Source organism: Scleropages formosus, chromosome 18 (assembly GCF_900964775.1).
Source record: "Scleropages formosus chromosome 18, fSclFor1.1, whole genome shotgun sequence".
Taxonomy (NCBI): Eukaryota; Metazoa; Chordata; class Actinopteri; order Osteoglossiformes; family Osteoglossidae; genus Scleropages; species Scleropages formosus.
The window spans coordinates 6,127,978-6,155,836 of record NC_041823.1 but is presented as its reverse complement, the minus strand read 5'-3'; the positions used below and the strand labels follow the sequence as shown (position 1 = coordinate 6,155,836).

The 27,859-nt window shown below is 47.3% G+C and overlaps 2 protein-coding genes and 1 long non-coding RNA gene across 6 annotated transcripts in view; 1 reads left to right on the top strand and 2 right to left on the bottom strand.

Moving 5' to 3' along the window:
* The window catches only part of ldlrad4b (low density lipoprotein receptor class A domain containing 4b), a 74,872-nt gene extending 60,578 nt beyond the window's left edge, over positions 1–14,294 (bottom strand). Inside the window, exon 1 of the mRNA XM_029245999.1 lies at positions 14,076–14,294. The gene's annotated coding sequence lies outside the window, so the exon portion shown is untranslated. The remainder of the gene's footprint in view (positions 1–14,075) is intronic.
* On the top strand, positions 11,784–21,018 carry LOC108940676 (uncharacterized). The gene is made up of 3 exons (XR_001966580.1): positions 11,784–11,849; positions 16,532–16,589; positions 20,945–21,018. It is a non-coding gene; the product is annotated as an uncharacterized LOC108940676 (long non-coding RNA).
* The window catches only part of cep192 (centrosomal protein 192), a 24,600-nt gene continuing 13,878 nt past the window's right edge, over positions 17,138–27,859 (bottom strand). For all 4 annotated transcript variants that reach the window (XM_018762979.2, XM_018762983.2, XM_018762982.2 and 1 more), the window contains 22 exons: positions 27,729–27,792; positions 27,476–27,615; positions 27,187–27,279; positions 26,984–27,102; positions 26,493–26,693; positions 26,228–26,318; positions 25,738–25,917; positions 25,177–25,437; positions 24,049–24,170; positions 23,736–23,845; positions 23,276–23,438; positions 22,990–23,150; positions 22,683–22,806; positions 22,409–22,514; positions 21,954–22,161; positions 21,772–21,848; positions 20,925–21,020; positions 20,521–20,640; positions 20,218–20,330; positions 19,544–19,670; positions 19,035–19,093; positions 17,138–18,346 (listed from right to left, as the gene is read on the bottom strand). In XM_018762979.2, the coding sequence (XP_018618495.2) occupies positions 18,214–18,346; positions 19,035–19,093; positions 19,544–19,670; positions 20,218–20,330; positions 20,521–20,640; positions 20,925–21,020; positions 21,772–21,848; positions 21,954–22,161; positions 22,409–22,514; positions 22,683–22,806; positions 22,990–23,150; positions 23,276–23,438; positions 23,736–23,845; positions 24,049–24,170; positions 25,177–25,437; positions 25,738–25,917; positions 26,228–26,318; positions 26,493–26,693; positions 26,984–27,102; positions 27,187–27,279; positions 27,476–27,615; positions 27,729–27,792 (2,868 nt within the window). In that variant the 3' untranslated portion in view covers positions 17,138–18,213. The remainder of the gene's footprint in view (positions 18,347–19,034; positions 19,094–19,543; positions 19,671–20,217; positions 20,331–20,520; positions 20,641–20,924; positions 21,021–21,771; positions 21,849–21,953; positions 22,162–22,408; positions 22,515–22,682; positions 22,807–22,989; positions 23,151–23,275; positions 23,439–23,735; positions 23,846–24,048; positions 24,171–25,176; positions 25,438–25,737; positions 25,918–26,227; positions 26,319–26,492; positions 26,694–26,983; positions 27,103–27,186; positions 27,280–27,475; positions 27,616–27,728; positions 27,793–27,859) is intronic.

Genomic DNA, 27,859 nt, shown 5'->3' with positions numbered 1-27,859 from the left:
TGAGTTCTGTTGTTCGAACTGAACCGCCCAAAACTGGCGCCGAGCTGCCCTTGAATCCCCCAGCACAAAATAAAATATTGCTCTGACAGAAAAACCGTTATTTATCCCGCAGAAAAAAAAAAAAAAAAAAAAAAAAATCTCACAAAAGGAACAAAAGTTGTGCCATAAAAAAAGAGGTCACATTGATAAAAGCAGCTTTTTAATATCTCTGTTCTGTTAGATTTTCTTTTTCCCCCCAAATCAAATTGGACAGCCTTTGAAACGACAAAAGATCTGCACGGTTGATTTCTTTGATTTCCATTCAACGCTAAATATATATTGAACTCCACCAATATAACATTGCTCAAATAAAACTGTTCAGAAAAAACAAAATGCTTGTTTAGTAATTGATTAGATTGTTTAGAAAAGACAGGCCTAGATGCCCCGGACAGGCGTGGGCCTTGTCTTCTCCATCTGCAGGGAGGGGGCCAGGGGGCCCGGGCGCCCAGGTGGGGCCTCCGTCAGCAAGCCTGCAGACCGCAAACCGCATCCACATGTGGGTCCCGGGGGCCTCCGGCACAGCGCAGCCTGTGACCGCCAGACTGGAGAGGGAACAAAGAGGCCGACGGAGGACACTGAGGACAGAACGGAGGAGAAGGAGGAAGGGGGGGGGGGTTCTTCTTCGCCCGCTGTTCGAGCATCTCTCACTATTCCGGGCCCAAAAGACGTTTCCTGCGGTCCCAGAGGCGGCAGCTTGGTGGAGCGCCAGCAGACACAAAAAAGGTGAGGCGTCCGTGTTTACCCAACCACCTAGCGTCTTCCTGTTTCCATTTTCTTCGGTGGCCGACTTCAAAAGCTGAGCGTCTTCAAAAGGGTCTCGCGCCGGCGTCCCGCGTCGCGCATCCGTAATTCCGTCCGCTTCCCTCCGCTCGGACGAGCGCCGCCAAACACGGGCCGACGACCCGGAGCGCGGCGGCCAACCGTCCCCGCGGCGCGTTCCTTTCGCTCCCCGCGGACCTGCTCTTCGGCGACCTTTCGTTTCGGCTCAACCCGCGTCTTCGGCTCTTCGGAGGGAGGGCTGCCGTGGACGGAACTTTATCACAAAGCATTCAGAATTCACCGCAAAGCACTAAAAACAGCACCGCATCCAGCCGGGAAGAAACGGCGTCGGGCCCGAGCCCGTGCAGAATGGAGCGATGTCGATATCCAGTGGCGTTATAATGCCTGAAGACAGACGCACGGGGAGGACTGCGTATCTATGAATATCCCAGCGTACTCTGTGGTAGACATGTTCTCACAGTCGGGCATCACTCCGACACAGCACTCTTTAAAAAAAAAAAAAAAAAAAGAAAAGAAAATGTTTGGTTTTTTGTTGTTTTTTTTTTTTTTTTTGTCTCCTATAGTCTCCCAAACTTGGCTCCAGGACATAGCATGTGTCATGCAACACGCATTCCGAGCCCACAGCCAAGTGAGGGATTCCACAGCCGCAAAATTTCCAAACACTTATTTCATCCACGCTTCTTATTTCGATAACCTCGATAAGAGAGCGAAAACCATCAAGCGTTTCCCACCTGCTAGGGGAATTACGTTCCGCGATCGTCGGAACCCAACCGGGCCCGGCGCGGCCGTCCATGCAGGTAATCCACAGCGCAGGCCCCCCGACGTAATGACTTCCCCTCCGCCACCTTTAACACCCGGGAATTTCGAGAGATTTCTGGATGCTTCTGAGTATTTCATGGGTAAAGCACTCAACATACATACACCTAAACAGGCTCCAGAACATCAGACTGAGGACTAAGGAGAATCTCGCTGCAAAAGGGGGCACTTGCATCTGGGTTTCACAAAGCTACTGCAACTCACAGAGCATTTCGAAGCCGCACTGGCTCTGCGACCGGATGTCAGTTCGCAACTCGATTTGTTCGTAAATCCGAAATCACAGTCGACAAGTGCTTAAAAATGCAGACATCCCTCAATTTATTTACGGTGGTTCAGGTTCTGTAAAATACTTTAATTCACCAGTAAAAAAAAGAAAAACATTCTATAACATTTTTATATATGATTTCAGTTGCACTAAAACCGAAACTAAAAAATGAACAGGAAAACACGTAAATGAACGAAAATAAAAAGAATGCGCTCAAAGTCCAGCTAAACCCCGATCGTTCACTGGCTCATCCCGCTAACACACGCAACATTTCCCACGTTGTTAGTAATCATCAGCAGCCACAAACACCAGACATGAACTGTAAACACTGTTTAAGTTTGTTCAACACACTTCTTTCTGGGTGCTCTTTACTGCCACCTACGTGCTGCGGGCGAAAGCACAGGTCCGTTCGGCTCTACAACGGACAAATCTCAGAAAAGAGAAAGAAAACGCAATTAAAAACAAACAGAGTTTTTTTCTCCCCGAAAATCCCTAACTTGACCATTTGTACACAAGGAGCGAGTGCGTTTATTGAGGCAAACGGAAAAAGCCCAGTTCTGAAAACTGCAGGAAACCTGCGGGAAAGCTGACCTTTTCAGGAAGTCCATTTGTCAGAGTAAATCCTTAGAGAAGTGAATTAAGCTCCTAAGTAGTAATCTTTAGAGACAAATGTTGATTCTTTGGAATTACTTAAGAGTAATAAAACAAAGACATTTGTCTTGCAGTTACAAAAATAAAGATATAACCGGCACACCCACACACAACGGAAGTCTCCCACAACCGGCGACCACATTAGTTACTCTTGACCACTGACCGTCTATCACCTGAATCCCAAATTAAAGTTCTGGAGGTCGGCGTTTCTGAACCAGATGCGCAATCAGCGTTTCCTGTTAATTACAACAACGCGCTGCTGCTGCGCCTGTTGTTCTCATGGATTTGTTCGACGGTGCCAATGGCTGCCAGACCGTAACTAACCTTAAATAGATTTCTGTCTCGGATTCTGCCTCAGAAGCGCTCTGTTCCGCAGAATGCCTGATGATCCGTGAGATTCAGACACACCTACCGCTGCAGCGGGCCGCTTTGAGGGAGTTTGCTTTGCGGAACGAAAGCGCACCTTCGGTCTACGTGTGCCTTTGAAAGGAAAGCAACACAACACAACGGAACGGAGAGAACATAAAGTTTCAGCGGGTAACAAAAAAGGCCAGCTGGTACCGCGGTGGTTAGAGCTGAAGCCGTTAGACCCGAAGGTCGCAGGTTCGAATCCCACCTCCAGCTGTAGTACCGCTGAGCAAAGTATTCACCCTAAATTGCTTGAGCAGAGAAGCTACCCAGCTGTATAAATGGGTAAATAACTGTAGGTAGATTAACACTGAGTTGCTTTGGAGAAAAGCATCAGCTAAATGAATAAATGCAATATAGCACCACTGACTAAATTTATCTGACTCTTGTCTCCAAAGTGACTTACAGTGTTAATTTACCCATTTACACAGCTGGGTAATTTTTCCTGGAGTAATTTAGGTCCTTGCTCAATGGTACTACAGCTGGAGGTGAGGCTCGAACCTGGAACCTTCGGGTGCAAATGCAGTAGCTCTAACCACTATGGTACCAGCTGCCCCCATAGTGATTGCTCCAGTAAAATTACCTAGCTGTATAAATGAGTAAATAAACAAAAATACCTTACCACGGACAGTCGCTTTGTAGAGAAGTGTCAGATCAATGAATAAATATAAATTGGGTCCTCCTCTAAAAACAGTACTTCGGTACATTGCTCTCTGCCCAAAACGGAAGGACTCGTATAGAGGATCCTACCTGTGCGAACAGGTAATTACACTCACACCTGTCTGTAGAAAAACTGCATACCTGAAGCTGCCTGAAATAATCATGTAACTGGTTATCGTTTCAGCCGGTTCACTTCTGTACTTTACGGTTCAACTTCCGATATTTTTATTCCCAGGCCTATGAGACACGGGCGGAAACCCGGTTACCGGACCACATCTCGTTTCTTAACGGCGCTGTCCGCTGAGGCCGAGAAACCACGTACGCTCGTGCACGAGAATTATTCTCCCAATTTCCGAACCCGTAGCTGCGGGGCTGCGGCTTTCATCTCAAGGCAAATCTTAAATTCCCAGCAAAAATGCATTGCATTGCGCAGAAATTTAATTACCGCTTGCGTGTTTTACCAATGGAGCGAAGGGTATTTGCATGAGCTTTAAAACACACACAAAAGCGAAACAAGAAAGGAGTTACATTTAGTAATACAGATACATGTATGTGTATATATATAATATTAGCAAACGTGAAGCTCTGTTCACTCTTATGCCTTTTTAAAGCTCATGCAAATATGCACGCATATTTGCATGAGCTTTAACAAGGCATAAGAGTGAAGAGGAAGGAGTTGCTTTTATAATTACTAATATACTTTATATAAACACACACAGTCTTACTCATATATATGTGTATATATATATATATATATATATATATATACATACACACATACAGCATATATATATATATATATATATATATATATAGGAATCAGAGATTCATGTTAAGAGCAGAGTTTAAAAGTGCACCTCCCCCGCCTCCTCCCCCCCGCAGCTCAGCTGTTTGCTCATTTATGTTCCCATCTCCCGTGGCGACGGCGGAGTGGCGGCACGGCTGGCCCAGCTCACCTTCCACCCAATCAATGGCCGGCCTCTCAGAATTCCATTCACGCCGTCTAGACGGGCAGACGTCTGGGGCTCGCCTGCCGCACCGCGCCGGGGGTCGTTGCAGAGGTCACAGACGGGGAAGCCCGTCATTAACCAGGATGGGGGAGGGGCCTGGTCGGCACATCCAAAGGGTTCTCCCCCCCCCTTCCTTTGAAGGGAACAGGACTGCAATGACTCAGTTCTTATTTATATTGCGGAACGTAATGGAGAAACATCTTGGGGTCGTGACCATAGTAACGTTCGGGGACAGCAGGGTTAGAGCTGCTGCCTTAGGACCCAAAGGTCGCAGGTTCAAATCCCACCTCCGGCAGCAGTACTGTCGAGAAAGGTACTTATCCTAAAATTGCCTACTTGTAGAAACTGGTAAATAATTGTAAGTCTCTTAGGAGAGAAGTGGCAAATGTATGATAGAGTTGCTTTATGACCGGAAAGATAAACAGACATAATATGGGGCTCATATCTTTTCAAAAAGATACCATATGCAAATCTGCATTGATTTCATTGCTGGCAGGAACGGGGGGTGGGGGGAGAGAAAAAGGAAAAAAAAAAAAAAAAAAAATCACATTTGAGATCTTCAGCTCTTTCCAGTTCGCTCACGCTGCCCAGCAGACAGCGGCAATAAAGCTGAAAGATTTGCCTTTCACTGGGGTCATATTACATATTCAGAGAGGGTTCTGCGTAGTTTACCTCAGGACAGAGAGGGTACTGCGGTACAGCCAGCGCACACGCTCAGTATGGACAGGGCCCAGCTCGACGGGCGTACTACGGTACAGGAATCCCACGGCACTGAAGCGGCAGTGTCAGTGCGCAGGCAGCATGTCAAACCATGAGCCATCACACTGTCACCCGAATACAAAGAGCTCTGGAGCGCTTTTACCGATCATACGGAAACAAGGGCCTCCTGGGGTCTTTCGGCCTTCTTTGGAGAGGCAGTAGGCAGCGTAACGAATGAGGACGTGCTCTCGTAGCCTGCACATTGCTGGTTCAAGCCCAGCTCCTCATCAACGCTGCACTATCATTGAGCAAGGTACTCCGTTATCATAAAATCTTGCGCGGTGTTTTTCTAGGAGACCCCAGGCTGGTCATTCTCCTCCAAACCCTGGCAGAGGGCATACGGTACCACAGCAGTTAGAGCAGCTGCCTTAAGACCCAGAGGTCGCAGGTTCGAATCTCACCTCCAGCTGTAGTACCCTTGAGCAAGGTACTTACCCTAAATTGCTCCAGTAAAATTACCCAGCTGTATAAATGGGGAAGTAGTTGTAAGTCGCTTTGGAGAGAAGCATCAGCTAAATGAATAAATGTAAATCCTGGATCTCCAACACTGTTGATTTCGCATTGAGCGGTAAAATACCCTGCTGTATAAATGGGTTGTATACAGAGAGTCAGTAAGCACCGACAAAGCTAACTGCTCAAAGTGAAGTCGAAAGAGCGTCCGACTATTCCACTCGGAGAGACCCGAGTAGAACATCTCCATACACCGAAGGGTATGAATGCAACAGCAAGGTGGTCCACAGCATGGCTCAGGAGGCTGGAGATGAGCGCCCTTCGCCAAAGCTCGCAGCGATACCCCTTCGCCTTTCCAGGCCGCGGAGCACCCGTGGCGAAGAGCTTTTGACCGCACCGCAACGGGTTCGGCGCCAGGGTCACGCCGCTTGCCAGCACAGCGGATTACAGCCCGTGTCGGGGCCGAGCAAACCTCCATCTGTCTGTCCTTTTGAGGAGCCGCCCCGGAGGAGCGTCCCTGCGAGCACGTTCCCGCCATATGGTGCCCGGAGGCGAGGAGCTGCATGCCAGCACGGCTCAGACACAGCATGCGTTCACGTGAGCGGCGGGACTCCTGGGCGGGACTCCTGGGCTGGCCTTCCGCCCGCGTTCAGGTCACGGGGGCAACCGAGGCCACGGGAGCGACCTTTATCTGCACCCAAATTCCCACAATCTTGGGCATCGTGCGCACCACCTTCCAACCTACCCGGCACCTGCATCCTTACCACACCCGACGACACACCCTTGACCTGTCAGGCGACTCACGAGCGAGCGCTTCACCTGGCGACAAATTGGGAGGTCGGGGCGACAGCCGGACTGCAGGAACTCCGTGGCAACCGGCTTCCTCAGCCCCAGCCTTTACACGACAGATACATCGAAAGGTGAACATAATGCCAAACAACATTCTAGAAATCACGGATACCCCGAAGAACAATGCAAAAGTCAAAATTGCTCAAGGGACACAGTAACTTTGGGCACGCCGTCAAAGCGCTACGGTGAAGTACAGCGCCAAGGCTTCTGAAATGCCCGTTACCGTTCTAAGCCCCTTTGAGCTTGCGGGAAGATTCGCCGCTGTTCCACCGGCGAGAACTCGAACCGCCGCAACACAACAGTCCCACCGTTGTATGGATGCAATCGAATCACACGCCATCTTCAGGATCGCGCAGGTTGATCGCACGTGGAACAAGAGGTTCGCTCACGTCTCAATAATCAACAGCAAAGAGATGCGGGGAGGCAGATTCTTGGGCTCCCAAGTCATGCTCTACAAATCATGCGATTCTTTGGGTTTTATCAGGGCAGAAGAGGGAGTCTTGATTTGGAGGCCACTTGCCACAATGCTACTGGTTAGCGAGGCCCACGCCGCAGCTCCTGACCGGTCACCGTGACCCTGAAGTGGGTCACACCGTTTGAAGTATTAGGGAGGCGTCCGTTTGGCCCCAACTATGGGGCGGAGCATGAAAGGGCGAGACGGAGAAAGCGAGCGGTAAGGGTACTGTTCCCGGCTCTCAGCGAGACCCCCTCCAATTAAGAGCAGTGCAGCTCTGCCAGGGCGACTACCTTGAAGGCCTTCCAGACGCCGCAGGGGTAACGTCCTCCAGACCTTCAAAGGCTCTGCCATCTCGCTCCTTCCCAAATAATCGGCACACGGAGGGGAGGGGCTGAATAACACTTGGAAGAATTTTAAAGAAAAAAACTACTCCCTCCAACCCAGAACAAATCCAGAAGATGTTTTTCAACATTCTCAGCTGCAGCGGGGCTGGCGAACACGCTGATCCGTGGCGTCACCCTGCCGTAGAGGACATACGGCGGCAGGTGAGCTCAGGGTCGGGTATGGCAGCCCAGGACCGGTAACCTCCGGAGGGGCACCCGACCTCAGATGCCCAGGACGGCAGGAAGTGCTGCATCTGTGTCACCTTGGGTAATCAGTCCAGGAGGCGAAGAGCAATAAAATGGTTTTTAAGTGTAAACAGAGCAATGGCATAATGATGACCTGGTACAGGCAGCACGTAGGCCAGCCAGAAATACTTGTAGTATTTATACAGGCTGAATTGTAGAACAAAATCAATTTTCTTGCAAATTAAAATGTGATTTCCCTTCCCCCCCGAAAAGGGCAGCAGAAGCAACAGAAACAACTCTGCTGATCTAATTCTGTTCAGAACAAATTGCTCTTCAAGCTTCACAGGGTCAAAGAATCGAATGACTGGGTTGAGGCCCTCGGCACAGTCTGTGGATTTTGTTACTTATTTTTTATATTTATCAATTTATATTATTTATTTATTTATGGATGATATGTATTTAGAGTACCGGTAGTTTGCTGTACACACTCAACTTGCCTTGGCCTTAAAACATTCTGTTAAAGGTCAGCTGGTAGCATAGCGGTTAGCACCGCTGCCTTTGGACCCAAAGGTTGCAGGTTCGATTCCCACCTCCAGCTGTAGTACCCCTGAGCAAGGTACTTATCCTAAATTACTACGGTAAAAAAAATTACCCACCTGTATAAATGGGTACATAACAAGTCGCTGTGGAGGAAAGCATCTGATAAATGAATAAATGCTCTACAAATCATGCAATTGCTTGGGTTATATCGGGCCAGAAAAGGGAAATGAACATGACCACACTGCCACCCCCTTGACCAAACCCAAATTTCTAAAGTCCGGATACACGAACATCCGTGTAACGAGTGTCCGTATAACAGGAGACGTACTATCTATCCATGATAAGATCAATTTTTTCGTGGTCATAACTTCTCAGGATGCGTTTAGCAAAATAAATGAAAGAGAAAGAACCGATCGGCCGCACACGGGGATTACGGGGCTACGTGTCGCTTAAGATGTCGTCGATCCCGAACCGGCGGCTCAGCGACGGACGGCAAGCTGCCGTTTCCAGAACGACTCCCTCTGACGCAGCTTAACAGCCTCTGCAGTCAGCCTTTCAAATTAATACACATGAACAGAGTGCTCCAAATGTTATTTCTAACATAATGGTCCCACAGAGGCACAAAATGTTTTGCTCCCTCTGCAAAGAAGACTTTCAAATAAAAACGCGAGCCGCTCTTCGGCGTCTGCAGAAATCCTTCAGAACCGCCTCGCACGGCACAACTTTAACCGCATCTCTAATTGCTCGACGCAAAGGTCTCATACATAGCTCTCACACACGATGAAGGAACACGTACGTTTGAAATGTATACGGCCATCTGCTATTTTGTTTTGTTTCGATATTTAGATATTTCTCGATATTTATCGGATCACACAGAATAAACACAAAACATGTTTAAATGAAACAGGACTGCAGCAGGATTTGAAGGGGAAGCTTCACATACATTCAAATGCCAAGGCTGAGTCTGAATGAAGGCATTAATTTAATTCGTCGAAAGGCGCCGTGCGAGTCGTGTTCTCGGCTGCGATGAGCAGTCGCACGCTGGTCTGGGCGCCGAAGGACCACGACGGCGCTTCGTCACTCGGTGCGGACATGAACGGTTGCGTCGGCGTCTGTTCGGCGGACCCTTTCTCCAAATATAGTCACCGGTTCGCCTGAAACATCTTTGGACTGTGGGAGGAAACCAGAGCACCTGGAGGAAATACACGCAAAATGCGAGAAGAAAGTATCGGCTCCGCACGGGTTGATCGGGGATCGAACCCACCACCCGGACGCTGAGACAACAGCCAGCAGTTGAACTGCTCCGTCGTTCACGGAACTGAACGGACCGTCCGATGGGGTGCGGCCTTTCACCTCCCGGCACCGAACTAGCTTGAGTTTTGGGGGAGCGTGACCGATGACTGCTCCTCCCAATGATGAGGCCGTCCAGTCTGGAGGAGCATCGCAGGGCGCCGCAAAGGGCTCGGCACCCGCAGCCACCGCACCTCGGCAGCCCCCGCGTTCTCGACACCCTCACTGCAGGCTCCCGCTAACCATCCGCCGTCTCAGCTCAGGAGCGCCTCTACCTGCCCCCCCCCCCACCCCACCAATCGTGTCCTCGTGCACAGAGGCAGCCGCTCAGCCGTGGAGGTGCTAATCGAACAGGAGCGTGTCCCCCTCTGCCCTTGCGGGACATTATATGGGCCTGGCGCCTTTTCACACATTCGAGTGTGAATGTATAGCTGGGTGGAGGGGAGGGGAGGAAGAAATACCACACGTTCCACAACAGAAACTGAAAGAGAAAAGGGTGCGAGAAACACCAGTAACACAGCACATGCACTGCCCCACTGAACCACTGACCGCATCGGTCAAAAGCATGAGTATGCACACCCCCTCGGACCACTGAGAGCAAAGTGACCCCCTTGGGTCCTACATCTGTGGGAACAGCTGCCGAAGAGCCAGGAAGACGTAGCGACTCATCGTGGATCAAACAGAGAGCCTGGAGAAAAACAAAAAACAAAAAAAAAAAAAAAGAAAAAAAGCTGTTTCCAAAAACAGTGCTAAAACTTTACACTGGTACTGTACGCGTCTCGATTCTTCGGCGAGTGGGCGGCGCACATCCGCACTCCGGAAGAACTGAAGAACCACTCCCCTGCATTATTCAGGATGCGCTGTGGACGAGGGGAGTCTGAGTACACAAGTGCAGAGGGAGGGAGAGAGAAAGAGAGATGGAGAGCGATGGAAACAAAGAGAGGGAGAGGAGGAGAGACACGGAGAGATGGAGAAATAGAGCAATGGAGAAGGAGAGAGAGAGAGGGGGGAGAGAAAGCGATAGAGAAAGAAGGAGAGGAGCGATAGAGAGAGAAGGCAAGACAGAGAGAGAGATAGCAACAGAGGAGAGAGAGAGAGGGACAGAGAGAGAGGGATGGAGAGAGAGCCAGGATGATGTAACAGAGCAGGCGCCGGCCAAGCAAAACAGAGGCTTCTTGTGGACTGCGTTTCGTTTGCCCCAATGCGTCTACCGCAGCCAAAGGAAGCCGAGCGGTCAGAGGGAGCCGAGTGCTACACCCCCCGGCTCCGAGGATACCGTTTCACCTGAGAGTATCGCTTTGCCCGGCCAAGGGATCAGACAGTACGTCGCGCTCCTACCAGCGTCCCCGCGGGGCAACGAAAAGACGCGATGTGACCGTACTCGTCTCTCTAAACGCGCACGCACGCACACGCACACACACATACACGCGCATATAAGGTCCCAAGGACAGGACACCCCCCCACTCTGCTCCACCACCACCACCACCACCCCCCTCCTGACCGCTAGCTATTTGGGGTGCTGCCTGCTATGTGGCCGCTGGGAACGCTGCGCAGAACAAAAGGCTGTTGTTCGACTGCCCGTCCCACGGACAGAAAAAGAACAGTGAAATAACACAAAATGCGCTCCTCCACAAAATTCACATTTCCCCTTGTAGACATAGAGACACACACACACACACACACACACACACACACACACAGTACAGCAGAGACAGATATCGCAATTTCCAGAATGTTCTTTAGAGCAGCTCTCTTTTAGTTCAAACGTCACTCTATGCCCACAGCGGTCGTACTCGCCCCCTCCTCGTGCCCCCTCCCCCACACGAACAAGAGGACCAAGGTGCAACCGCTCGAGACGGCCCAACAGGCCAAGCGGGGCCCGGCAACGCCGAGCCGTGACCCCTTCCGGGTCTCGCGCCCGGCACCCCCTGGTGCGGCGCCTCGTCCGGCCTGCGGTCCTGCCCCGCGTCCCGGATGCATTAAACATGAGCGGCCGGGGAGGGGCCTCGCGAAGCGCAGCGGGCTCCGATTGTGACAGAAAGGCCTTCAATTATGGATGCGCGGGGGCTCGGGGCGAACCGGCCGACGCTCCTCTAATTTTACCGTCCCCGGCGCGAGGAGACACCGCGACACACCCTCGACGGAGGCCTCGCGGCTGCGGGCGCCATGTCCTACTTTCCCGACACGTTTGCATGTTCTCCCCGCGCGGCAACTCCGCTTCATTTCGGTCTCCGGCGCTCATCCGCCCGCAGCAGGACTTAGGAAAGGACACCTCGAGGCGCACGGCGACTCCATACATGGCTAGCGTATGTAGAATTATTAATAAATATATAATACTTGTTTTAAAAAAAAAAAGAAAAAGAAGGGTTTGTGGGAAAACTTCTCTTCCTGCTAGGGTGTGGTCCAAGTGCTGTTAGCCCACATTCTCGGGACCGTTTTTAATTTACTGGCAAGGAATAATCCTGAAACATCCATCATGATCAGCAGAAAGTTCCAGACATCAGGCGAGAGGCGAAGCTCTAATAAGAAGTTAAATTCAACGAAACGCGCTCGCATGCCAAACTGGGGTGCGGTGACTCTGCAGCATTACCAGGAATCGGATCGGGGACGGTCACCTCCCGGGGAAGTGCATCTCAACATCTGATGTGCGGTCCAATTGGGTGGGTGGGTGGGTAGGGGGGGGGTAACACGGTTACTGCACCAGTCGTGATCACTCCCCTTAACAGTTCATTTTTTTAAAGAAAACCTCTGGAACTTGCTGAGGTCCCCATCCGAGTCTCTCATACGTCGCAGGAGCACAGAGCAGGACAGGAAATGCATCCATGTACCTTCTTTCTACTCAACTTTTACTCCAGTTGAACACAAGCGCCGTAAAATACGACGGATAAGCAGTTCCAAATGTATTACATTTTATTTGTTTCGTGCTCATGCCATCACCGTGGGCCTTCAACGGCACCCTGGAACACAGCTGAGAATGACATGGAATGAGACCAGAGACACGTGTGTGTGTGTGTGTGTGTGAGAGACGGTGGCACAGTGACAGGGAGCACTGAACACCATGTCCCTCCGTTCTATCTCCTTATGTGGTTACAGTTAGTTAACTGGGTACACAAAGCTATAGCTGGTTAAACGGTTATATTCAGTCATACCGTGTTTTTCGGCCACATATGCTTACCCGGTTACTTATAGGTGGGTATCTGATTACATTTGGTTATATCTGGTTCCCACATTATATTTCATTATAACTGGTTGCATACAACCATAGCTGGTTATAAGACCACATTCGGTTGTATCTTGTTATATGGGTATATATGGTCACAGCTGGGAACTGGGATACATTTGGTTACAACTAGTTACTAGTTATAGATGATCGTAGCTGGGAATCTCTTGTTATATTGGTGCATATGCTCATGACCAGTTATCCGGTTACGCCCCAACAGGACTCCGGCTGCAGTTTAGACACACGTATGGGGTTTTTCGTTCAACCCTTGGACACCGATGATGGTGATGATGAGTAGGATGCGGATGATGATGAGTTGGGTGAGGATGATGGTGATGACTATAAGTAGGGTGGGGATGATGAGTAGGATGAAGATGACAATGGTGATGATGAGTGGGATGATGAAGGGGCAATGAGTAGGCTGCCTGAGAGTGATAACGAGTAGGATGGGGATGCTGGTGATGACGAGCAGGATAAGAATGATGAAGGGGGTTATGAGCATGATGAGGACGACAGTGATGCTGAGTAGGATGGTGCTCACATAGTTATGTTACCAGGACTACCAGTCAGTGCCCAAAGGAAAGGAGGGGAGTTTTAAACAGCTAAAGATGATTTAAACCGGCTCGCGGATGCAGTGCAACGACGCGACGGGCTCGCGCGCTGCTGCACCGTGTGGCTGTTACAACTTACATCAAGACAAATGACAGTAACAGTTATTAATTATTTTTATTGTGGGACTGAGCACGCGAAGGAAAGGCAAGTGCAGATTTGTTTGTGGCTATGAACGCAGAAGTGACTGTATCAGGAAGACCCTGCTGTGGCCTCACGCTCTCTTTCGGACTCGTAAACACACACACACACACACACACACACACACACACACACTGACTGCGTCTGCGGGCCACCCGCTCCACACGTAACACTGTCACACTGCCTGCAGAAACGCGTATCTGTTTGTACCTGCGCGCGTGTGTATAGGTATGTACGTGTGTGTGTGTGTATACGATGCATCTCATCGGCTGTGTGTTGTGATGTGCGCCGCTGCCGCCGCCGCCGCCCCCCCTGCATCACACAGAGTGTCCCTTTAAGGACCGAGCGGCTCGCGCCTCAAACTTGTGTCGCGCAACTTCAGCCGTCTGCAGCGGCAGACAGACACCCCACACGCCCGCCGCTTCCCTCCCTCCGCTCTGCGCGTTCACTGGGACACGTGACGTTAAATTAAAAATGATCTCATAAAAACAATCGAACGCGTAGGTACACACACAGACAGAGAGAGCCGGGCGGAGGAGGAGGCTTCAAGGCTTCTCGTTACCTGAGGCAGGCTGAGTGGTAGCGCCGCGCGTTCCCGCTCACAGCGTGTCGTGTGCTCGGATGTTCGCGCGGCTGTCGGGCTCAGGGCGCTCGCTCTCTCTCTCTCTCTCTCTCTCTCGCTCTCTCGCTCTCTCTCTCTCTCCCTCCCTCCCTGCGGCCGCGCGCTGCGCTGCGCTGCGCTGCTCGGCTCCGGACCTCGCACTTCACTGTGCCACAGAGGCTCCGGAGCGCCGCCGCCGGTCGCTCGGGAACGCGGGGGGGCGATAGAACTGCGCGCTGATTGCTCCGTCCCAGAGTCCCAGCGCCCCTCCGCGCAGACCATCTCCGTTCGGGGCGGATCCAAAACTAGAGAGCGACACCTGGAGGTCGGGAGGTATTACAGCAACGAACGCTGGAGGCACGAGCTGTGCCGTGGCGGCTACAGTCCACACACACACACACACACACACACACACAAAAAACTGATCTGAGAGTTACCCTGCCAAAAATACTGTGTGTCCTGTTATAACACCTCCATGAGTGCCTTCCACTAACACTTGGCATTAGAAGACCGGCAAGTTATTTGTTACTTTGCTAACATGTAGGGTGGGGGGGAAAAATCATATTTACTCAGATTTAGCTGGTGCTTTTCTCCAAAGTGACTTACAATGTTTTACCCCTTTATATAGTTGGGTAATTTTTACTGGATTAATTTAGGATAAGGACCTTACTGAAGGGTACCACAGTTAGGGATGAGATTCAAACCTAGAACCTTGGGGGCCAAAGCCAACACCTCTAACCACTAGACTACAGGCTGCGCTTTCTAGCTGTATTACTGAAGAAAGAACTCGGTGTTTATTTTTCTCCATTAAATTAGTAAAGACAAGTAAATAAAGTAAAGATATATATAGTGTGTGCGTGACACACAGCGATAGAAACGGCATCCTAGCAGGGCTGCTGACATGCCCGTCCTCCACGCACATCCCTCTGGATTCCCCTTCTTTAATAATGAATGTGCTGTGTCTGGACGAGGGTATGCAGGGCAAGCATCTCAGGGTCTGGAACTGGACTCATAATTGAAACTCGCATGAAACCTACTTTTTGTAAGAACCAAATAAGCGTGGAGGGACCGGACCGCTGTGCGGTTTACTCGGCCTCGGTGCCGAAATAGTGTCCGATGCACACTGTAAAAGTGATATTAGATTTATTATCGCTATGATTTTATCTACACGCACAAAAACATTTACCTCATGCTTTTCTCCAAAGTGACTTACATTGTTAAGGTATTTACAGTTATTTACCCATTTATACAGCTGAGTGATTTTACTGGAGCAATTTAGGATAAGTACTTTACTCAAAGGGACTACAGCTAGAGGGGATTTGAACCTGTAAGTTCAAAAGCAGCAGTGCTAACCATACTACCCGATGTCCCAGTGTAAAAGTATCATTTGATCAATATGAGCTATTATCTCTATGGGTTTATGCACACACACACACCTGCATTCATGTAACAGATACTTTTCTCCAATAGCACTATATTAAAAAAAAGCTGAATAAACACACACAGGACATATTGACAAGATAAACATTCTAGTTCAGAAGTGGAAACAAATTTAAGAATTCTGGTCAATACCAGTAATAAGTAGTTTGAAAGTGATAGAAACTGAATGGAGTACTGAATTAGATGTTCCACTGGAGGAGAAAGAAGGCATGTGAATTAAAAGTGACCCAAAAAGCAGCAGAGCAAGTCTGCTTTGTAACAGGGTTAAGGACACAGACTGGTAGCCTGAAGGCTGCTGGATACGATCCACAGAGAGGCCCAGCTCCAGCAGCCTGGAGCAAAGAACTTAACCTGAATTATTTTAGCCAAAAAATTAGTAAGTGCCTAAGCCGCTTGTGATAAAATCGTCAAGCAGCCGAACAATTAAGAACCTCAGCCGCTGCAACCATGGTAAACATGCTGCAATGCAGTACACTACACAACCAGGTGAGTGGTTCCTTTACTAAAAATAGCTTGTTGCCGTAGTACAATCCCCCAGTGTGAGTTTAATTGAATAAATCCCCTGCCCAGGGGGAGCGGGGGTGGGGGCCTGTCAGTCAGACTGGAAAGTGCCATGTGGTTGCGAGTGCCCAGGGGCATGCCGAAGACCACCAGTGCCTTGTAATGAATCTGCCCTGCCCCCCTCTCTCACTCACTCACACACACAGACGACTCAGACGAGTCCCTGAGCTCGAGGCTGCTTTAGTGGAGCACGCGGTGCTGTCCAACTCAGACATGGCCGCAGGCCTTTCAGGTGGGTAATTAGGGCACCATATGTTCCCTGGGTGCTCCGTCTATGGCTGGGCGACTGAAGAGCCCTGCAATCTGTTGGGGTAAAAACTGTGTACATGCGATTCCATGTGTGGCGTGTCTTGCGTGTGTAGGAAGTTGTCTCACACTCTCCTCAAATATCACTCACCCTCATCTCTCTTTTCCAGGTCTGATCTCCCTGGCCTGCCCTCCAGGGAGAGGATACAGATGTTCCCATGACTTTCCGTAAGAAATGAAATCCATTTTAAATGCAGGATTCACATACCTCACTACACTGCCCTTATGCCAGTGAAAATTCGTTGCTAGGAAGGGGCTGATTGTTGACATGTATTAATGTAAAAAAAGATAAGCTACTTGCAGTTTAACAGCATGTGAGTGTAAGCATAACTTGAAAAATATCATAACCAAATCATCCTGATGCTGGGAAGGAAACTGGTTCCAACATTTCCAGGAATGGCAAAAAATACAAGGGAGTGACAAAGAAAAACTATTTTATTATATCAAATAGGTCACTTTAAAAATAAATACATTTGTTAGGAGGGACATCAACAATTGTAAAAAGCACCTATGAAGTTTTCTTCAGAATTTAACAAAATAGCAAAATGCATTTTCTGGCAAAAGTGAAAGTCTAAAAAGGAGATAAATTGTGCATCTGTACAAAACATAAAACCTACAAACATGTCACAGGTGATTCAACTGAGAATTAACCCATAGGTATACAACAAAAAATGGCAGCTAGGAGGAGTAGGACATGAGATGAAATTTTAAATAAAAAAAACTCATACCAACCACGGAAGAAAAGAAAATTAAGATACATTCATTTGGCATCAATGTACACAGACTCACTCTGTTCACCACACAAACCTCAGAGTGTGAAATCAGTCTACCAACTGTGAGGTGCGACATGGTTTGCTGTAGAGAATCTGGAAGACAAACCTCCACCTGCCACTGACTCTGGAAGGAAGAGTCGTTGGCCTAAGGAGACACCAGGGTCCCACAGTCCTGGTCCTTCAATAATACGAAGCAACCAGACCACCATTTGAAATGGCGCCAGGAGTCACCTGCTCTTAATGCACCAAACTGAAATGCAACCCTGAAGAGCTGCCTTCTTAGTGTTAGCACTGTTTTGATGCATTTGTATTAAGATACAAGGAGGGAGGGGGGGGGGAAAAAAAAAAAAAAAAACCATGCACACAAAAATAAACAGGGAAACCAGCTTCCAAAGAGGTGCCAACTATGTTGGCTAGGCAACGGTACATCAAGTTCGGCACAGTTTTATCAGTTCTTTTGTTTAAATTCCCCATCATTTTGTTTCTCAGCAAATGATGTACTGGGAATTCGAAACATAAAGAGCACTTTTAAACATTGTACAAAACTAGAAGGACTATCCAAGCATTTTATATCGTGTTAAAAAAAATCCCAGGTATCAATTACAATGAAAGTGGGGTGAGGAAACATGAAGAAGCTGTGTATCCAGACCCGGTACACATTACCAGATCCTGGTTCCAGTGACATTTTCAGCTGCAGGATGCTGAGGCTCCGATACCATGGTCCAAGACTGATTAAATGGCAAATGGAGTTGAATAAAAGTGTGAAATGCCAGGATGACAAACTACTCAAGCAGTTTTTAGCCATATCATTTCATTCTGTTACAGTGCATGAGAGACCTGACGTGAAGCAGACGTGAACAAGTGATGCAATGGAGTAGAGGAAATCACTAAGAAATAAGCTCAGAGTTAGCAAAGTGCTAATCAATGCTAGCCCGCTTCAGATTACACCAGATGGGATCCTTCCATAGTTCATATCAGCAGCCAGCTCCCAGACTGCATTCTGAAGACTCCATCTTGGCTCAAGGCACAGCTTCACCCATCAAGTGGATGGTGAGGCTTCCGCTGGTGCCAGTCTGGATTAGAAGCAGCCCTGAGAACTTTCCAGGAGCTGTGGGCCGGAACTGGACCGGCAGGTTGATGTAATGCTGGGACCTGGGACAAGGAGCAGTGTTGATCACAATTAGCATTAAGAGGCAGGCAAGCCATCATCCTTCCAGCACTGCAATAAATATGATCTTGATGGAAAATGTGGAGAAAATAAAACCACTGCACACAAAAGAGACTGATTCCCAGGTGGTCCACTGCTGTGAAGCACTTGAGTTTTGACTAACACTGGGAAGGCTGCTAAGACAACTATGACGGTGGTGATATCATTAATAATCACAACAAAAACAAAACAATCGCCACTATGTTATGAATCCAAGGATGAATCATGCATGTTCAGCTGTAGCCCACAGCTAAAAATGTATATTGTTGTTACTACAATTAGGACAATGACTGCTGTTGCCAGACTGCAGAGAGTAGGAAGCATTTTACTCCATGTGATAGTGCTGATGTGACCGGTGAGTCGACGGGTGTTTGTACGGAAAGGGTGCCGTTGAAGTGTGGATGACTATACAACAGAGCACTGATTCTGCACCCACGCCCGTGAGCCAGTGGTGACACATAATAAAATTCAAGCCAAGATGTAATGAAACCTTGTGCCAGACCCCATCCACAAAACTCATGATATGTGCATCAGTTCAAAGTTTACAGTATCGCACAATCTGCGATCCAGAAGTCGGAAAATCTCCCACCCAGAGGTCAATTCAGGAAGAACACCTGGAGAAGAGCCACTCACCTCAAGGAATATTTGGAATGCTTGATGTGGAAGGGCTCCCTAGGGCTTATGAATTTCAGCTGCAAGTCAATTAGAAAATCTCAACATCAAAACCATGCAAAGCATTCTAGGTGGTCAAAACATCCTTATGTTTGAGAGCCATTCAAAACATGCAATGATTGGCTGAAAAAGGACCTAATTTTGAAGCCAAAATTAAACTGATTCTACCACAAGTTGGAATTTCAAGACAAATTCACTTATATAGCAATCTGTAGTCCATGATACAGTAATAAGGAAACAAAATTTCAACATAAGAGGAATAAAAGTGCATTTCCTTCAAAATTAGATCCAGTCAGGATAAGAGCAGACATACAAAACACACACGCATACAAAAAAAAAACCCCACACAAACACCGCATACAGCCTATTAAAAAATTTTTAGGGAAGGAGTACATTCATCTTGGGTGAAATATCATGTGATTGTTCCTCTTTTGGAAGGTGAAATGGCAGTTCGGTGTAGCGACCCATACCTCGTATGTGTTGAAGGAGCTATTGCGCACATTGGTCTTCAGGGTGCAGGACTCGCCCACTCGGGTGGTTGGGAAGGTGTACAACTCCTGTGGGGCGTAAACCCCCCTCCGCTGTGCCTCCTCCTGGCTGCAGGGAAGAGACATGCAGGCCTTTAAGGATTTTTACCACAACAGAACTTGGAGCTCATAAGACGATGTTACAGTGCTCTAAAAGCACCTCATCATTAACATGCGTAATGGAAAAAAGCAAGATATCTATTGATCAATTCATAAATATCAAACACCCGCACATTTAAAAATCGGCCAGTCCATTTTCTATGATTTAGACAGGCAATCACCTACTTAACTCCTGATTCTGATTTGAAGTGGTATCCAACTGTTTTGTTAGACCCCACTTCCAATTTGGCTACAAGGAAGACACACAAAAGACTGGAGAAACATATATATCAGTTTATGGTGATACTTTCTGCTAGTATGAAGGACACAAACACTAGGAATACATTACACAGGTCCAAGTATCCTAATTCAAGAATGATGGACCTTTTTTTTTTTTTAAAAATACACACACGCAATGACATTCAACACTAGGTCAAGCCTGGGTATCAAGGGTGGAAGAAGCAGCCATGCATGGGGAATTCTCTACTGTACAGCAGTTGGTGCCGTGCAGCTCTCACCCGGTCCTGATGACCGGTGCCTCTGACTTCTTTCTGGCCTTCCCAACAGCCTCAGTCTGTACCAGCGCTGAGTTGATCACCGTCTGACTAGTCGCTGCACCGGCCTTAATGCCCTAAAAAAAGCCCCCAAACAAATACAGAGTATCTGGGTTCATTTTACTGAGCCATTTTTCCTGAAACCAATATTCACCTAATATTGAATGAAATGACAGGTCTCATACCAAGCCAAGAATTACTTCAAAGGCAACTTTTTTTAAATCAATACCATGAACTGGCAAACACGCTGCTGGCACAACAACCCACCGTGCCGGAGAGCTGAAATCGGACTCGACTCTTTTGCTGAGGCTCTGCCACAGGGTGGCACTCCAGGTCCCAAAACTGGGCATAGTCACCACCGTCACGTGGCAGGAAAGTGATGGGGATCTGCAAGGGGCATAGATTACAACAAGCAGCTCCGTTACCGATTTGCAAATTACAACCTGGTTTTTACTGCAAGGACAGTGGTGGGCAGCCTAACACCTTATGACTTTCTACCTGTCATTCTGAACTTGAAACTTCAGTTTTCATAAGAGACTGATTTCTAATCTTAACACTTAGATATGTTTTAATTGACATACTAGAAATCTCTAAAGGCCCACTGTGATGTGCAAATCCTCCCCTTAGAAAGTAAATAAAAATTCAAGCCATTTTCTGGCAACTGACCCCACCTTCATCTTCTCCTTTACAGCTAGGAAGCCAGAAACACGAGAGCACCTGAAGACAGTGTAGGTAGCACGGTAAACATCCCCACTGCTGTCAACACCCTGGAAAAGGAGAACATGGCACTGTGGACCAACCAAGGGGTTAACTGATGGAGCTCTCCCACAGTGTGAGGGAGTCCAACATCATGCACTGCTGGGAGGCTTTCGTGAAGCCTACCAAATGATTCTGCTCTGCATTCATGCAAATGCCTGAACAAAATGCCTCAAGATGAATCTTAAACAATTAAAATATTTGTCATTTTTGGTCTGTTTGCCTGTGTATATTCATGGATTGTGCATTGTCCCCCAAGCATTCTGGCTCATGTATATGGCAATTTGCTCCATCATGATAAAATGGCTTGACATTGCAGTATGTTGCATGAAATGAGCTAATGAACACAGCCAGTTAGCTGTCCTGTTTCTAGCCACACTAAGCATTAGCTTCATGAGAACAGTTACGGGAAGGTAACTGGAAGTCAACACAGACAGTCAAACAATCCATTCACATAGTGAAAGAACTTATAACTTTAAGGAATGGTAATGCTTTAGGTCTACTAAGCAAGATACTTAACCTGAATTACTTCAATAAAATACTCAACTGTACAAACAGGTCAAATCATTCTGCTTTGGACAATAAAATAAAAGCTTGAGCCAACAGCTTTAGTTAATAAACAATTCACTTATTTATGTAGAAAGCAATTGTGACTGGATCAGTTCAAAATAAGGATCTATGCTCAAAAGGTACTAGAGACCTGGTGGGAGTGGTACACAACATCCCAAACCACTACACTTTGCACTTTAATGAGAAACGCACCTTGACATACGGTGGAGCAAAGGACGACAGGTACCACCTAACTTCACTCCCACCATTCTCCACCTCCAGGAAGGATTCTGACAAGAGCCAGAGAAGGAAGACGAATTAAATAGGCTTTCAAATACCCACAACTTTTATAGAAATTCAATAGTGAACACATCACATCCTTTGGCAAGCCCCACCTGAGGTCTCTCCAGACAACGTGCCCGGGAACACCACCGTACGGTTCTTGATCTCAGTGTGAGCCCGTGAGGGCGTCTCGGGGTGTTCACCACTACTTGGGGCTATCGGAGTCCCAGCCTGAGCAGGCAGGGCTGAGAGCGGTATGGGTGAAGAAGCACCGGTCGAGACATCCAGGGCTACATCCTGACGGATCTGAACTTTGATGAACTGCAGCAAAAACCATGGAGGTCAACACTATTGTCATGTGACTTAACTTTCCCCCTTAGGACTTTCACTGCTTCCATCAAAGTATCAAGTTGCACAAAAGAAAAAAGACAAATAATTACAAACAACATGAATAATATTTTTCAATATTTAAGTTAATTTGTGTCTGCAAACATTTATAACTAACAGCTACAAAACCATGATTTTTCCCAGTTAATGAAAAAACCTAAAGCATTGCCAAATGTTATACCTTCTGCTGGTTGTCACACTGGACATATACCTGTCCAGTCCAGGGTAGCATGGAAGTCTTGGTGGCCAGAGATGGGTTGGGGCTGATCAGGATTTGCAAGTGGCTTCTGTGAAAAGTAGGGAGAAAGAACACTATAAATTATGAAAGCAGAAAAAGTGAAATATTACAGGCTCTGTATAGTAACGAGAAGTTTATAAATAGTGCAGCTGTAGGTTTTGGCTGTTAAAGTACTCCAGCTGGTGCCATGCTGCATGCAGGTGAAAGAGCATCATACTCTGGTTCAATTGTCCCATGTTGGGGTGTGACAGTCAGGCAGTGAGCAGGCCAGGACAGCTCAAAGCGCAGCTCTCTCAGGGAGTGGTTGTGGATCCTCACGTGCCTTGTGTCTGTTGTACTGCCTGCAACGATATAGTCAAGTAAATTGTCACAGACAGGCACTAGTTTGTGTCATGGCGGTCGCAGGTTCTTTGACAAAGATGGGGGCTCATCACAGAGCAGCCAATCTTGACACAAAACCAAGTGAAGATGTGAAACTAAACCCAAAGGTGACAGGATGACAAAGAGGGGAGGGTGATACTCACTGATAGTAGGGGCAGTGAGGACCACATGTTCAGGATGAACATTCCACGAACCTGGCGGCTCAGTGTGCTCTTTCGAAGCCAGAGCTGGCCCCTGTGGGCCTTTTACTGGAAGCACATCTAGGGAGATATTGCTGATATGACGGTCTGAGTTCCCAAAACCACTATAAAGGGGGAAAAGGTGCAATGTTACAACTTTTCAAACTGACACAGAGGACTCCAAAGGAAATTGAAGATTTAATGTCAAGACAAAAGAGGGGAAAGGGAGGAAAAAGAAAAAAAATACAACCTATCAGACTCGGATCCCCTGCACGGAGATGGTCGCGAGGACTCTACACAGTCACTCTCCCCAGAATCAGAGGTTTCCACAGTCCCTAGGACCGACAGGACCACTTTGTTCATACTGCTGTAGAAGAGCTGTGCATCACTGGGCCTTCGAGGAAGATCGTATGCTGAAGGGGAGAAAAAGGCAAAATGGAAGGGAGAGAATCCTGAACTCCACACTCCACTTGTCAGCCTCCAACAGGTTTCACAAAAAGGCATAAATACATTTAAAGAAGAAATAGTAATACTCTCAGACAGTGCAAAAGCAATGTCTGTTTTGAAAGCTTGGACAACCTTCCACAAGAAGCAATGTCTACTTTCCCTGGATAGAGGAAGTCCAGGAGAGGGGGGGGGTGTCACCTAGGTTGATGTGAAAGCATTAAGGATTCTCTCTCTCTCACACACACACACACACACACACTTACCCTCTTGCACCTGCTCCTCTCCAAGAAACTGCTCATTGAAATTGACATCTTTCAGAAGGCTGTTGTCAGAGAGCAGCTTCCTCCCTGCTTCAGGTTTGCTGTGCAGTAGACTGGCAGGAAAAGAGTAAACAGTGTTATAACTATAGACTGGAGCCTGTATATTGTCCATTTCACACATTTCAACACAGTTGTCACCACACCCTCATCAAATCACAGATTCAGCAAGTCTAGGAGAACAAAATCTCTGTGAGACTCCAAGGCAGGATGTATTATTTTGGAGGAATGCTCATTCATATCATTCACAAGAACATACCTTCTGAACTGTTGGCGTGAGACCTCATCCCCACAGAAGAAACACACAGTGGCCAGCAAGGTGCTGTTGGACAGACAGAGGCCCTGTTCCCTGCGTGTAGCCCTCAACAGTAGTGTCACCACCTAGAGGCAGACCGTAGTAAAAAAGGTATTCAAGTGGTTATTAAAATGAGTTTATATTCACATGGTCGGGACACCACCAAAGTTCATATAGTCTTTACTCTTCTGCTGTACAAGCATGAAAATTACTCACCCTTTTTTTTTTTTTTTTTTTAAAAAACACATCCTCTATAACTAACTATGCAAAACAGAGATCATTGTGTAACACAAAGTTGATGTTTCAAACCCTTTAAGGTTCAAGCAATTGTATCATTCAGAAAACTGTCACCCCCTACCTTATAAAGGTAACCAGTTCCTGAAAATCTCTTCATAAGCAACAATTTGTGTTCCTGAGCCTCAAAACTGACACCCATGTTAAAATACAATTAAATCCCATTCAAATTTACAGTTCAATAATTATCATAAGAGTTTTCAGTTCATTGATTACTCTAATACTATGACTGTCTACCTGAGCTCTATCAGCTCATATACGGTACACTTAGAGTCTGGGTTTTCACTGGCTGTCCTGATTTCCCTCACAGCCCAAAGACATGATTTTAGTTGAACTAGTCACCCTAAACTACCCTTTGAGTGTGTGTGCGCGCGCATGTGCATCTGTTACATTACTTTGAATTATACATGGGTGAATGACAGCACTGACTTCAGTGTGGTGTACCTAGTATTCTAAGTAACCCTGGATAAAGGTACTTGCTAAATACTGGATAATCACTTGCTTTGGAGAAAGGCACCTGTTAAATAATATGTTTTGTGCTGCTAAGTGGTCTGGAAATGTGCAAAATCTTAGAGGCCCTCATACATGCAAAGAAATGTGTTGCAAGATGAAGTATGGGTATAAAATGGAACTCCTATTAGAGGAATTCTCATTAATTGAATAGGCATATCATGGATGATAACGTAATGCAAAAAACTCTAAAGATACCCAGTTGTCCAAACTGTTAAAGTTTAAACTTTCTAATGCAATTTATGAAAGTACTTTCATTAGGAAAACATTCCTTAAGGGCCCCCTGACCTCCTGGCTCCGCTCTTTTAGCACAAACTGGAGTGGTGACAGGCTGATGACAGAGGAGTCCATCCGTGTGCGCGTGTGCAGGTCTGCGTAGGCCACGGCCTTAATGAAGGCAGCCCGTGAGCCTGTGTTCCGCATGACCAGGCAAACCTTGCTGACCCGGCCGGCTGCCACACCCCCTAGGGTGACCACATAGTTGTCCGACAGCTTCCGCACATCCTCCAGGATGATATTGCTGGTCCCACCATAACCAGACAATGGAATCTGGTGAGGGAACAGCAGACCCAAACAAAAAAAATAAAATTAACGGAAGAGAGCCATACAGAATATTTTTTCCAACAAGTATGTTTTTTGCCCTAATGTATTTCAGAGAAATAAAAACCCTCACTCTAGCACATGAGCTTTAATACATTTGATGTTAACGATAAAAGAGTTTTCCAAGCTACCTCAATAAAGTTAATATCTTCAAAGGAATCTCCCTCTCACAGAAAGAATGATTGGCCAACTTGTGCATGTAGAAACACACACAGACAAAAAAGTTGGGGAACTGCACTACAAACACACCGTGAACTTGACCCCTGGCTGTGAGGAGCACACTCCAGATTGCTTGAGCTCTAATTTGGCCAGCATACAGGCTACACGTGTTGGTGCGAAAAGAAGATGTACAGCTACATCTTCCTTGGGCTTCATAGAAATTTCCCTGTGGCGAGTAAGCCTCTCCTCTGGTCCAAAGGTACTCTGCAGCTGATGGGGGGGGGGGGGAGAAAAAAAAAGTGTTATATCAAAGTTCCATATCCACCCACTAAAGGTATAGGACCTGGGCTGGCATCTCCACTAATAGAACCACAGTATTACTGGTTTTAACTGAAGCCAGATTTACATCTTTCCTTTGCACAAATATTTCTTGAATATTTGTAACAGGTTATGTCAAAAAACATGCAAGATCAAAAGAAGCAGAAACAATGGAAAGGACCTTGTTACATGATTCAGACTTGTTCTGCCCTGTGAGGAGGAACACGTAAATATCAAAAGAATCCTGGAGGGAAGATATCACCTGGAAGCAGTCCTGGTCCTGACCTCTGATCAGGAGTCGGAGATGTTGCACGGAGCTAGGAGAGTTGTTCCGAAGGACTAGCTTCTGCTGGCTGAAACAAACAGTAGATCTCAAACCACAACTGGAGAAGCTGTCCAGTAAGAGTTTAACTACATACCAGCTCTTTAAATAGTCTAAGAAGTCTTAATTCAAGTTATTGACTTTACCTTTCCTGTGAAGTTTGCCTAAAAGTGTACACGCAACACAGAAACACTGGATTACTTACACAGCTTGGCCCAGAGTGACCCCACCCCAGGCAACAAACTGCTTGTTGGACAGGATGGGGGGCACTTCACTGGCTTTCATACTCGTTATGGGAGTCACTTTTACCGGTGACACTCGCTTGCTAAGGTCTTCCCCTGCCATCTCCCCTTTGAGCATGACCTCATACTGAGGCCCCGAGGGCAGAACCAAGATGGTAAGCATGCTGAAGGCACAGAAAGCTTCAATTAGGTAAGGAAGGTAAAGGTTATAGGTTCATTACCCATAACAGGCACAGGTGTTGAAAAGTGTCCAAACTAAAATGACTAAGTAGCTACCCTGCTCAAAACTGATGAATCAGAAATGCACTCACTTTACAAGCTGCCAAGGTAACTAAAGCATACAAACATGTTTTATACGCATTAAAGAATTCTGCTATGATGGTGTATATTTCTAAATTACACTTTACCACAGCATACTAGGTATTCAAGAAATAATCCCATATGCCAAACTCACGTCTCCCTGAACTTCCGTGTGCCCTGAGCATGGTAGGACACGTCAATCCCTCGCTCCTCCCCAACACAGAGAATCAGCTCCTCTGGCTTCACAGTGAAGCAACCATCACTGTCAGTGCTCTGTTCAGGGAAGGAAAGACAGGTCATCAGTTGTTACATGCAGCATAGTGCTGTGTCCTGACAACAGCATGTACAGGAACATACCCTCAACTTCAGATGGACATTGATGTTGCCTGCGTTCTTCAAAGGAAGAGTCTGCATACTTGACTTCCCCAGAGGTGCCATAAAGTAAATAATCTGGGGGGGGGGGGGAGAAAAACCCGATAGTTATCTGACACTACATGCATCTAACATTCCCAAAGTTAATGAGATTGAGGGTCAACATAACGTACCCAATTCAAGTCTGTACAAAAGTCTGTATAACAGCCACAAGATAAACACTGAAATCATGGAATGAGACAGCTGACCAGTGCTGAGAGGGACGGGGCCATACCTGCATGTCTTTGGGGGCGTGTACTCGGGCCGTACCGGATCGCGCCCTGAGTGGGACACTCCTAATCACCTGGCTGGACCCAGGGCCATCCAGCTCGATGTCTACTCGGGCACAGTACTCCTCTGCTGGCCCAAGGTCCCCTATAGTGAGGCAGACACACTATGTAAGGATCACGGGTTTGACAGGATGGGGTACAGTTTTTAAAAAAAAAAAAAAAAAACACCATAGCTGGAGCCAAAATAAGATCACGCACCTGAGCTGGGGGAGTATCGCTGTGGAGCATGGAAGTGCACCCACACAAGGAAAGTTTCTGAATTCTAATGGGGACATCAAATGAAGTAAAAGTCACATGTGACTAGAAAACTGTACTTTGATAATCTTGTT